General features: G+C 42.5%; 1 protein-coding gene across 3 annotated transcripts in view; it reads left to right on the top strand.

The window, feature by feature from the left end:
• The window catches only part of MARCHF3 (membrane associated ring-CH-type finger 3), a 55602-nt gene that overhangs the window by 39916 nt on the left and 3772 nt on the right, over positions 1-11914 (top strand). For 2 of the 3 annotated variants that reach the window (XM_031065047.1, XM_005430708.2), the window contains exon 4: positions 9946-10155. In XM_031065047.1, coding sequence (XP_030920907.1) covers positions 9946-10155 — 210 coding nt within the window. Of the gene's footprint in view, positions 1-9945; positions 10156-10330; positions 10957-11914 lie in introns of those variants that run through there. The other variant, XM_031065048.1, reaches the window with a different exon arrangement.

The following is an 11914-nucleotide window of genomic DNA, read 5'->3' on the forward strand; positions in this document are numbered from 1 at the left end:
CTGCAGCAGCAGTGAGATTGGAATGGAACAAGTGGTGTGGTTGGTGGCTCAGCCAAATTCCTTCTTTCCTTTTGTCCATCCTTGTGGAAGCAGCAGAGGAGTTGACCAGACACAACTCTGTGCTTCTGCTTTGTCTCTGCCACAGGATGTGTATTTTTGTCTTGAGGGAGAATCTTCTCTCTGGAAATGCACAATTTGATGCCCAAAACCCAACCAGAGCAGCAGGCAATGGTGGTGCAGCCTGTCAGGCAGATCCAGCCCCTCAACAATGATTTTGTGATGCTTCTTTGTTCATTTCTTTTTGTGAACTCACATTATTCTCCCCAAAAAATTGTGTTTTCACACTGGGAATGTGAATCAGGGACTATGGTGGTGATTAAAACCCTCCTTCAGCGTTCACAGTGGTGCAGAATTCAGTGAAAGGAGTCAAGGTCTCTGAACCCAGCCCTCCCACCCCGCGACAAAGGAAAGAGAAATCTATAATATGGTGGCTGATATGCACAGAGCTGATATTCCTTGTGACAAGCCAGCCAGGGACCTCAAAACCAGCACAGTGAAATCTCAAACTGCAGTAATTCCATTACTGACTTTTATGGACCTTCCAGCTCTATATAAGCTGCCTTTTTAATGCAGCCAATCCACAGGAAAAAAAAAAATCTGCATTAGGAATGTGTGGTATTATTCATGTGGCTGCTTTTGCTGTGTTTCAGCATAAAGATTAGTCAAGCTTTATGTAAGTATTATGTATCATCTTCATTTTCAATTTCCACATTGCATCTGTGTTGCTTCCACTTGGCTCAGTGCAGAAGCAGGCACGAAATGCAGCAGTACAAATATATTTATGTGCAATAATAAAATGTTAGGGAACAGCCAGCTACAAAATAAAAATGGTATAAGAGTATTATGTGACCATATAAGTCAGGCTTGTATTGCTTGTAAGTTACTTACGTGTTTTAAACCAGCCAGGATTTGGTATCTGTTGGTTGACTTTTTTTTTTTTTTTGGCAAACAAACAGAAAGCACTTAATTAACAATACAAAGCTCGTAAGCAAAACAGCATGACTAGGAGAAAAAATAAAGTCAGGATAATTACAGCAATATTGGGCAGAAATTAACTTCAGTTTTTCCCTGCTGTGTTGCTGGCTATAGAGCCTACATGAGTAAGGTAAAATAAATTAAAAAACCCTCTAAAATGTACACCTATGCATGAGGTATTTAAGATGAGCTTACATTATAAATTAAAACCTCACGAAGCCTTACACTGAAATATGAATTCATTTCCTGTGCAAGACTTTGAGTCACGACATTTTTATCTGTTTGGATTATTTTTACTTTTTTTCCTCTCCACTGTTCAGTGAAGCAAGCCATTAGCATTAAATTACTGTAATGAACAGACACCAGATTTGATGCAGGTAGTTTATAAAAGGATCACACCTAAAGCCAGAAGGAGGATAAATGGTTCCTCAGCACAGTTACCTACCAGGAAAACTTTCATAAATCAAAGTTTGGAGGAAATGTAGCTGTCCATAAGCATATTAGGGCTGGGAGCAGATAATTAAGGTGTGTCTGTCCTCCTTCCTTTCTTGACCCAAAAAGGGCAGATTAAAAGGGCAAGGTGATAGAGACATTTTTGTACCTAGTTATCTTTGGCTGTGAAAATAATCCCCCTAAGACCAACGCACACAGGGAGAATTGGAAGCAGCCATGTAGATTTTCAGTAGAAGTATGTCTGAGTTAAAGCAGGTATTTAAAAAAAAAAAAAGCAATAAACTCCCCAGCATGGATTTAAAACCATAAACTCTCCAAGATGCTTTTTTTTTTGATCTATTTATTCCTAATGGAGCAAAATCCAGAGACCAAACCAGAATGCTCTTTCTCCTTTAAAGAGAAATTAGGTAGCTGTTTTATGTTCCCTGCAGCAAGGATTTGCTACAATGCACAAATCTTTCTTATAGTACTGGCAGCAAGAGTGCAAATAACAGCAACCCACTCCCCGTAAAAAAATAAAAATTTAAACTATTTGTCAGTGAACAGACTAGTTCAAACCATCACATCTGTAACTGCTCATCCCTAAATTTATAACAGTCAAGGGCAAAAAATACTCGAGGAAAGTTCCCAGGAGAAAGTAACCGAACAATCATATTTCCTTCAAGAATGAGCAAGATGGGGGAAAGATGCTGGAGTTTCCAAAGGCACAGCTTCTTTTGTTTCAGATAATGGGTTTGGTGACTTTTCTTTGGACATCATGGTCCTGTAAAACAGTCCTGAACTGCCCAGTTGTCATCTATCTCTGTCCTTCCTACCAGCAGCATTTCCCAGCCCTGACAGGAGCCAGTCAAAGTTTACATTTTCTAGGAAAATAGAAGTGGTAAGATTTACTGCATCTGTCTTTATTTGTAGACCTATCAAGTGTTTATTACCTATCATGTCTTTGCTTCTCATATATTTGAGCTTGTAGATCAGGACATTTACAATTTCTTGACATAAGTTTTGCCAGTAGCAAATCTGCTTTGCTTTTATTTTAAAATGTGAAATGTGATTTTTGTTGACTTTCTTGAATGCCTAACTGGGAATACAGTCATCCAAAACAGAATGAGAGCATTGCAAACACAGATAGAAGGACACACAGCTTTTCCCACAGTTCCACAAAATCTTTTCCTTCTTGACACATCCCGAAATCGTTTAACTGATACAACCATCTCCAGAACTGTAAATTAAAAGTGGTTAGTAGGAAAACAGAACAGCAGCAAGCCAGACTAATGTTAAAAATATATACTATTGAGTAATTGGACCTGCAAGACATTCCATAGATTTCTACAGCGCCATTTAGCAAGCTCTGCTATTTGTTTTCACTGCCAGAGAATTGCTAACCCTTTTAAGAAGCTGAGTGTGTGTAATCGAGAAACATGAAACCACATCTATGAACTACTGTATTAATGCTGCTTGGTGGGGCTTTGTGTATCAGAATCCTGGGGTGGTTTGGGCTGGAAGGGACCTTAAAGCTCATCCAGTGCCACCCCTGCCATGGCAGGGCCACCTTCCACTGTCCCAGGCTGCTCCCAGCCCCATCAGTCCTGGCCTGGAACACTTCCAGCAGTCCATGATCAAATCCATCCCTCCCCAGTTTGGACAGAAGGCTGTTCTGGGAGACTCTTTTTGCAGAAATCCGGGTAAATTCCATCTGTAGCCCTTCCCTTATCCACTGCTGTGGCCACCCCATCAGAGAAGGTCACTGGGCTGGTCAAGCAGGACTTGCCCCTGGTGAGGCTGGGCTGGCTGCCCCAGTTCCCCTCCCTGAGCTCCAGGAGCCGCAGCAGAGCTTCCAGAGAGTCTGTCCCATCAGCTCCCCAGGCACAGAGGGGAATTCAGCTGGGTGCTCCCAGGCTCTTCCTTCCCACTCTTTCTGAAGACAGGTGCAATATTTCCCCTTTTCCAGCCCCCTGGGGTCTCACCTGACTGCCAGGACATTTCCAGTGTCATGGACAGTGCTTGGCAGCTCCCCCAGCCAGTTCCTTGGGGACCCTGGGCTCCACCCCATCAGATCCCACAGAGCTGAGCATTTCCAGGTTCCTCAGCTGGCCCTGAGCAGGATCTTCCCTCCCAGGGCAGAGCCTTTGCTCCCCAGGGCCCATCCTGCTCTCCATCACCTGGAGGGCTGGGAGGAGAGGCTCCCTTTGGAGGCTGGGGCAGAAAAGCTGTTGGGTACCTCAGGCTTCTCCCCATCCCTGTCACACGTCTGCCAGTGCTGCTTGGAGTGGGGGAACCACCCCCTGTGACCTTCCTGTTGTGTTTAATGAAGCTCTAGAATGTCCTGGTATTCTTTCTCCCTTTCCAAGTTCAGTTCCAGCTTCACCTTGGCCCTCCTGACCCCAACCCTCCACAACCTCTTAGAGAACTTAATCTCTGGACTCTTCCCAGGAAACCTGTCCTTGCTTTCACTGCCTGTGCATTTATTTGCTTCTTTCCTTTGGCCAGCCGGTCCCCACTGACCCATGCTGGTCTCTTGCCTTCCCTGCCCAATTTCTTGCTCCTGTTTTTCAGGACAAGTGACCCCAGGTCTAAATTGAAAATTGCGTTGTGGTGTGACAGCAGCCACAGCCTGTGGTGATGTCCTCACTCTGAGGAACCAACCCCAGGTGTAGCTGTCTGTGCTGTGATTTACCCTTTCCAGAAAACAAAACAAAACAAAAATTAAAGTCTTATCATAAACCATCCTTACAACAGAAAATGTAATCGTTCCCCTTTCAGAAACACGCAGATTAATGCAAAATTTATTTGCTATTTCAAAAAGAAGCATTGGCTCATTGAGATATCCACATTTAAAATATTTTCTGCAATTTGAGTTAAAGTAGGGGTTAAACATAAGAGCAGACTCATTTGCAAAGAGGCCACAATATTGGCGCAATAACATTACAGAGATCAAATAATTTTGATTCCAACTCTCAAGTACACTCTTTAAGACCGAAGAAACACCTCTGTGAGCTTTCTAAAGGCACCTACTAGAGACAATATCACTGTCAGTAACAGAATGTTTGATATGAGGAGACAAAAAAACTGGAGAAAAATATTTTTTCTACCAAAGAGTAACTGTCAAATGTGTGTTTTCCTAGGCAAAACATTAACCTAGGAAAGTTTCAAGTCACACAAAATCTTTCATGACACTGAAAACAAGCATATATACCATTCTAGTCTGGGACATTTTATTTTTTAGTTGCATGTAGTTAAGCCAGGTTTCAAAACATTTCACTGAAAAAATGTTAAAATGGATATTTCAAGTAAAAATAGTGTCAGAAAAAAAAAATACTCAGATGCAGTATTTGGGAATGGGCAATAAATGGAGGAGGAGGAGCAATAAATGGTCCTCCTGGTCTTTAAAAATGTTCTTCATTCCAGAGAACTATTCTTTGAAAATAAGAGGGAATATCAGCCTTTCTCTGCTCAAAGCCCAAGGCAAAATGGTCCCATTGGTGGCAGAAACCAGAAAACACAGTAATTTCCATCTCTTCAGCTTGTGTACAGCCTGCTTCCACCAGGACTCACTGCTGAGCCATCAGCATGAAAACGACAAAATGAACTGATAAGTTTTGATGTGCAACGAGCTATTTTTGGCTCAAAGGACAATGCATTTAGGAGAGATAATTCCTTCCTCTGCACCCAGAAACTCCAGAAATGTTTAAAAATCCTGAACCAGAAGGGGCTCTCCAGCAGAAAGAGATGGTAGCCCTAGGACCTGATCAGGAAAAACACTGCGCACACACTTTGCTTTCACATTTGTGAGTCATCTAATTGAAGTTAGACCTGCAGAGATGAGTACTTCCAGGATTTGGCCTTTGGCAGTGTTGAGGCAGCTCAGAATGGTGGAGGTGTTTTACAGCAGCACTCTGCTGGCAGCTCGTTTTTGTTAGGATAGATAAATTCAGGGAGCCTGAGCCTCTCCAGGTGTTCTGGTCCTTGGCTGCTGCTTGCTCCAATGATTTCCTCCTCCAATTCCAACCCTGCTTTGTGAAGTGACTGCAGCAAATCTTTCTGTGTGTGGGGTGGTGGAGCCCCAGGTGTGTTCACAGTGTTTTGTCAAGTCAGATGCAGTACAACAAAAATCTCTTTCTGTATGTAAGCAACCTCCTTCTCAGAACTCTGTCAGCTTTTAAGGGTTTTAGCCTAAGCTGCTCTTCCTGGGAGGCTGCTGTAGAGCAGGATACTCTGAAGGATGAGGATGCTTTTTTTGATTCTTATCCTAAATTTATTTGGGGACAACAGTTATCCATCTATTCTTAGGCCAACCTTGTCCCTCACCTTAAGCAGCACTTTAACTTCACTGATGGCCTCCTTCAGTTCTCCCTTCTGGCTTTCCCCAAGATGCATTTAGAGAGTAACTTTGTTGAGATGAATGTTAACCCCCATCTCTCTGAGGTTCTGGAGTCTCAAAGAGTTTCTTGGCTTGTCTCAGTCACAAGACAAGATTGGGTTTTGCATCAGGCACTCTGCTTTAAGTTCTTGAAATAATTTTTCCTGCCATAGCTGAAGTCATTTCATGTGTTGTTACTCCAGCTCCAGTTACCAGTGGATCAGGAGCAGGGAACACTGATCACTTTAAGATTTCTCTTCACAAAAATCCAGGCAGGCCAGCATTTTACTTCAAACATGACCCTTTTTCTACCTCCTTTTTTTTTTTCCTTCCCCTGCTCCCCTAAATGGAAATTATCACTCTGAGAGTCTGGATTTATTGCAGAAATAATTGGGCACGTTGACACATTTTAATAAGACAGATTTCAGGGTGTCACAGTGCAGATCTGACAGCTTCATCTGGCCTTACATCTCGTTCTTGGCCAGCAGGGTAGTCCATACCATACTGCCACAGTAATTAATCAGCTCAGGGCTTTGTTAGGATCCCTGTGTGGGTATGAGTTTCACAAAAGGATCTGCTGACTTGGCTTTTTAGCTATAAAGTAGCTTGACAGTGCCCATTCCATTCCAAAAACAAATGACTGAGACCTAGAAACAGAAGCAGATTTAGAAGCAGGTGTGCACTGCTTCAGGAGAAAAATAAGTGCTGTGACTGAAATCTGTACAACCACTGAAATTGCTTAATCTGTGCTTTTGACTTGTACTTCAGAGCTAGCTAACGAAATCCTTCCGGCTTTTTGAGGTTAGACTGTAGAATTGTGATGGCTTTATTTATTATTTAATACTACTCTTGCCTGTCACAGCCTCATCTAATATTTGAATTGCTTGGGTTTGACTCTTTGTTCGTGTGCCACAGGGCATTGGGAGCAGGCAGCCATCAGCCTGTGAAGCAGCTCCACACCTTTTTAATCTGCTCAAACTTTCAGTCAGGTTTGATGGCACAGTGAGAAATGCTGTCTTAATTCAGGTGCACTGCACTGTGTGTAGTGACAGTCACAGGGTGGGGATAACAGCACATACCTTGACATTTGTGCTCCCTCCCTGCATTCCTGATGTTCTTCCTCCTTGCTCTGAACTGGGAACTATTTCTTGCACTATCTGAGCTGCACGGGTGTCAAAACTTTGAAGTCTGTCCTGGGAAAGTGGTGAACATCTGCAGTTCCTGTAGAGGTCGAGGAGAAGTGTACGATTGACCACCATTTCTCTTCCAGGTCACCTTTCAAACAAGTGCTTTTCACAAACCCTTTTTTTTTTTTTTTTGCAGTCTTTCTTTAAAACCTTTAAAAGCACAATCTCTGTTATCAAGTGTTTTCAGGTCCTCTTGGTTTTTTGGTGGTTTCAGGGACTCCTGGAAATTGCAGGGACTACAGGAAATGGAAAACAAGGGGAAGGCTGCAGTCTTTTCAGAAGCAACCAGATATAACCTGGAGCTGTTGTGCATAAACCCTTGGGGCTGTTTTTAAATAAATGGATTGAAAACTCCTAGGAAAGTAGTGAGAGAATTTTACTCACTTTTTAGCATTCCCTTTAAAGCTACAGTAAAAGAAAAATATGTTCAAATATGAATATGTGTCCCCTTATTTTGCACAAGCTCTGCTGAAAAAAACTCTGCTTGCAGCTTTTTGCTGTTCTCCCCCTCATATTGATGGGATGGAGGGTGAGGAAATGGCTGTGTTGGGGCTTAGCTGCTTCTTGGGGTAAACTGACCACAGTTGGTTACCATCTTTCCTGGTTAGGGAGAGGGAAAAAACCAGTTTTGAGCCTCCCTCTTTAATTGGCATCTTCCCTTACAACTTCTTGCTTACAGTAATATGTAGCTGGTTTAAAGTGCTTTGCACTTCCTTAGCATTTCAGAAGTGTTCAAGCAAGTTAAAAGCCTACATCCTGAAAAAAAAAAAGTTTATTAACATATTTTTTGTGTTGTAAATTCCTGAGTTGTACATGAGACAGGATTTCTACTGCCAATGTGTAACATACTTGCAGAATTAAGAGGACCAAAGTGTTTAGGGGTGCATGAGCCTCATCTGGTTCTACTGGCCCCAAAAACTCATAAAATGATGCTGCAGAACAGGTTTGACCAAACCCTACAGCCCACATTGGCAAAAAGTACAGGGCTGGGTAGTTTTCCTGTTCAAATATTGACTTGTGTGATGAGGTTTGGCTTGGTTTACTTTATTTTTTTTTAATTAAAAAACCTCAATGTGCTGTTGTAGGAACTTCTTTCACCTCTGCTATCTCAAATCCTGTTTATAGAAATGTGGGTGTGTGGGTTTGATAGCTGTTCAACCCTAACCTTTGCTTCAGCAGCTGACTTTCAGGCACTCTGTTTCTCAAGATTAATACCCTCTTAATAAAAATAACCTTGTGTGCATTGAACTCTGCTCAAACGTGGGGGTATCTGAAAACAAGTTGAAAATGGCTCTGCAAATGTTATTAGCAGAATGCTAAAAAAGAAATCCCTAAAATAGCATGGAAAATGTTAAAATATTTTCTGCACGTTTACATATTAAGAAGGGAGTTTTTCAAAGAAGCCAGTGGGCAAAAAGTAGGGGCAGCACTACATAAAACATTTCTCAAGGCAGCCTTTACCATAGCTGAATAAATGTCATGGTGGGTACAGATAAAGGTGGACACCAGCAGGAGGCAAGGGGGAGAAATTCAGATCTCTTGTGTTGCCTAAAAAACAAAGGAAAACCTTAATATTAAGAGTGGTAAGGTAAAAAACAGTTCTTTAATTAAAGCTTTCAGGTGCACAAAGTGTAGGTATGCAAGTGAGTGATATGGGATTTCTACAATTTAAAAAATTAATTAGTATTAATTATAATAATGTTAATTAATTAGTATATTTAGCAGGTACATGCAGTAAGGGACTTGTTTCCCCAGGGTCTGTCCCTTGGAGTTGGTCCAGGATGTTGTTTGCCCTACATTTTGTTATGCTTCTCAAATTCTGGTGAAAAACAAGGTTTCCTGGTTAGAAGTTCTCTTCTTGAGAGTGAGGCTAAACAGAATTCCAAGAACCTATTAGAAAGGGTTGGCTTCTTATTCTGAAATGTGAGAGAGGGCAGAAAAAGTGTCAGTGACGGAGAAAGACGAGAAAGAGTGATTTGGTGATAAGAATCTGATTTATTGTGGGATACAAACACTTATATACTATTTTAAGGAGGCTAGTAATGATTGGGTCAAAAATCACATTAAAAAACTTATGCATTTTAAACATGTCTTGCTTGCAGAAGTTTGGTATAATTTTCTTTTTCTGGTAAACCCATCTGATTGAATCCTCTTGCAATCCTCAAAGTTCTGTTTGCTTTTGCCAAAGCATGATGTTATCAAATCTCTTATGTTAACCAGGTCCAAAGTCCATCATCTGTCTATGTCCCTCAACTTCTCCCCCTTCCTTTTCAACCAAAACCACTCCTTTAATTGCCTTATTCATTAATGTATGCACAGATTGAAAGGTATAATGATTAATACAATTATCACATACATACCTATCCTGAAAAGAATCTTTTAGTTAAAAACTCCAGCCACTGAAAGGCTCAGGCTAGATCTTTATAAACTAAAAACATTCCTGATGGCAGGATTACTGGATTTTGAAAGGCTGCCAGAAGTGTAATTGTACCAAAAGGTTTGATTCTTTTACACAGGGTGATAGGGAGAAAGTTTTAAACAGTTAAAAAGTTTTAGACTGATTTCTTCCACTGTATATAAAATTAACATAAAAATCCAATTCCAGAGAACGCAGGAACTCCAGTTCTTGGGGTTCCAAGGGTGGTTCAGGAGGGCAAGGGATCAAATTTGATGCAATTTGATTTGCTTTCTAAATTCTTAGTATATATATCAGTGTGAAGTTCTGGAGGAGCTATAGAAAAGTACTATAGAGCTATACATTAAAAACCTACAGATCCATGAGAGGCATCCCAGGGGAACAACAAAAGCCACGCCCGCGTTCAGTCCTACAAGGGGTGGGTTTGTGCTTTGAGCTGGGGGTAAAAAAATCCTCCCTGTGCTGACACCTGCCTTGGCTGTGTTGTGCCTGTGCAGTGGCTGAGGAACCCGGGCCCCCAGCACGAGAAGAGGACTCTCTTTGGGGACATGGTGTGCTTCTTGTTCATCACCCCGCTGGCCACCGTCTCCGGCTGGCTGTGCCTGCGAGGAGCCGTGGACCACCTGCACTTTAGCAGTAGGCTGGAAGCTGTTGGCCTCATTGCACTCACTGTGGCACTCTTCACTATTTACCTCTTTTGGACCCTGGTAAGTGTCAGGGGTTTTGTGTAAATCACAGGGGGAAAGGGAAAGGGCAGAAACGGGAAAATGAATCGCACAGAGCGCTCTAGGTGATGGCACGGAGCTTTGCTTCTGTTTGCCTCCTGTGCTGGTGAGGGCAGAGTGCACCTGCAAGAAACCTCTTATTTCCACACCATTCAAGCTCCCTGGGACACCAGAAAGGCAGTTTGCTCCGGGGTAAGGATTCCCAAATCCCAAACACCAGTGGGGACAGCAGGAGGGAGGCAGGGAAGCAGCACGGGGGAGTTCAAGACAGATGCTGCAGTGTTGGGACCCTGGATGCTGAGAATTTTGGACTTTCTGTGCTGACAGGCACTGACCCCCAGGAGCACACCGCGTTTGACCTGAGACCATGGAAAAGGCTTCCAAAATGGAATGATAGAACTGGGATTATGTGTGTATAATATGAATAAAAGTGTGTAATATCTCATAGCAGAAAACGTAAAGTTTTAGAATATAGTAATATATATATAAAACCAGATAGAGATTTTAGGGTGAAGACTTGTCCTTCCTCTTCACCTTCTTCTTCATGAGTTCAGGTAGTATTGTGTAATTAGATAAAAAAGCCCACATTGCGGGCCACAAGTAGTTAGCTATTAAGTTAAAAGTAAAAATAATATAAATGTCATTTCATAATTAGAGAGTTTATCCTTAAAAAAACCTTGTAAAGAGAGAGATACAGCTCCACTTTTAGTTTGTTAGAGTGAAGTACTGTAGAACTCTCAATTTGTGGAACTGTAATATAGAAAAAAACTAATAAACATCTGAGTCTGAACAAAAAATACTGTGTGGCACATTTAATGCCAACCTTAACATTAAAACCCCAAAGAATCCACACTACAGGAGGGAGTTTCACCAAATGTGATGTGCAAAGGGTGAAGACACAGCACACATACACACAAAAAAAGATTTAGGTGAACAACTTGGCTGCCACAGAGGATTCAGATTTTATTCTAATGCACCGTCTTGCCAATTTTACAATTCAAAAGTATTGGATGTGGGGGAAGTCAGAACACACACGTGCCCAGGTCTGTAAAAACAGAGCTGCTTTTCCAGTGCAGGTTAAATTGCATCCTGCACCCCAGCACGAGTCACTCTCATGGCAATCCATCCTGAGAGCCACTTGTGCTCTCAAGTTGTTGAATTGAGATAATTTAGTGGCCCCAGTGCACTGGCAGCCAGCTGGCCCAGCAGAAATGAGAGGAACACAGGGGACAGCCGCCAAAATGGGTGTTCATCAAGCCATGGTGTAGCAGCTCACTGAGAAGCCCAGTGTAATGCTGTATTTGACATTTCACACCTCTTTTTGTGCCGTGGGAAGAGCAGGGTGGGTGCAGAGGGGTAGCACTCACAGCAATGCACTCAGATGGTGCCAGGCTGTGCTGCTGGGGCAGGAAAAGCCCAACCTGCCCATGTGTGTGTCCTGTTTGAGGGCAAATTTGGGAGAGAACCCCTCAAAGGGGCTCCTCTAGGAAAGCAGAATCATAGTGGCCTGTCTCCCAACCGAGCCAGGAGAAAACACCCCCTTGGAGAAAAGTAAAAAAAACTATTTATTAAGCAATAAAAGTTAAACAATATTAAACAATAAAACTTCTTGATGCTTCAAAAGAGAGACAAACTCACAAAGTGCCCTCCCCGGGCTGCAGCTCAGCTCACGCAGTCTCTGATCAGTCCCTGTGGTGCTGGAAATGTCACAGGCCGGGCCCGGCCCGGTGGGCCACAGGGG

This window comes from Geospiza fortis, unplaced genomic scaffold (genome assembly GCF_000277835.1).
Source record: "Geospiza fortis unplaced genomic scaffold, GeoFor_1.0 scaffold772, whole genome shotgun sequence".
Lineage (NCBI taxonomy): Eukaryota > Metazoa > Chordata > Aves > Passeriformes > Thraupidae > Geospiza > Geospiza fortis.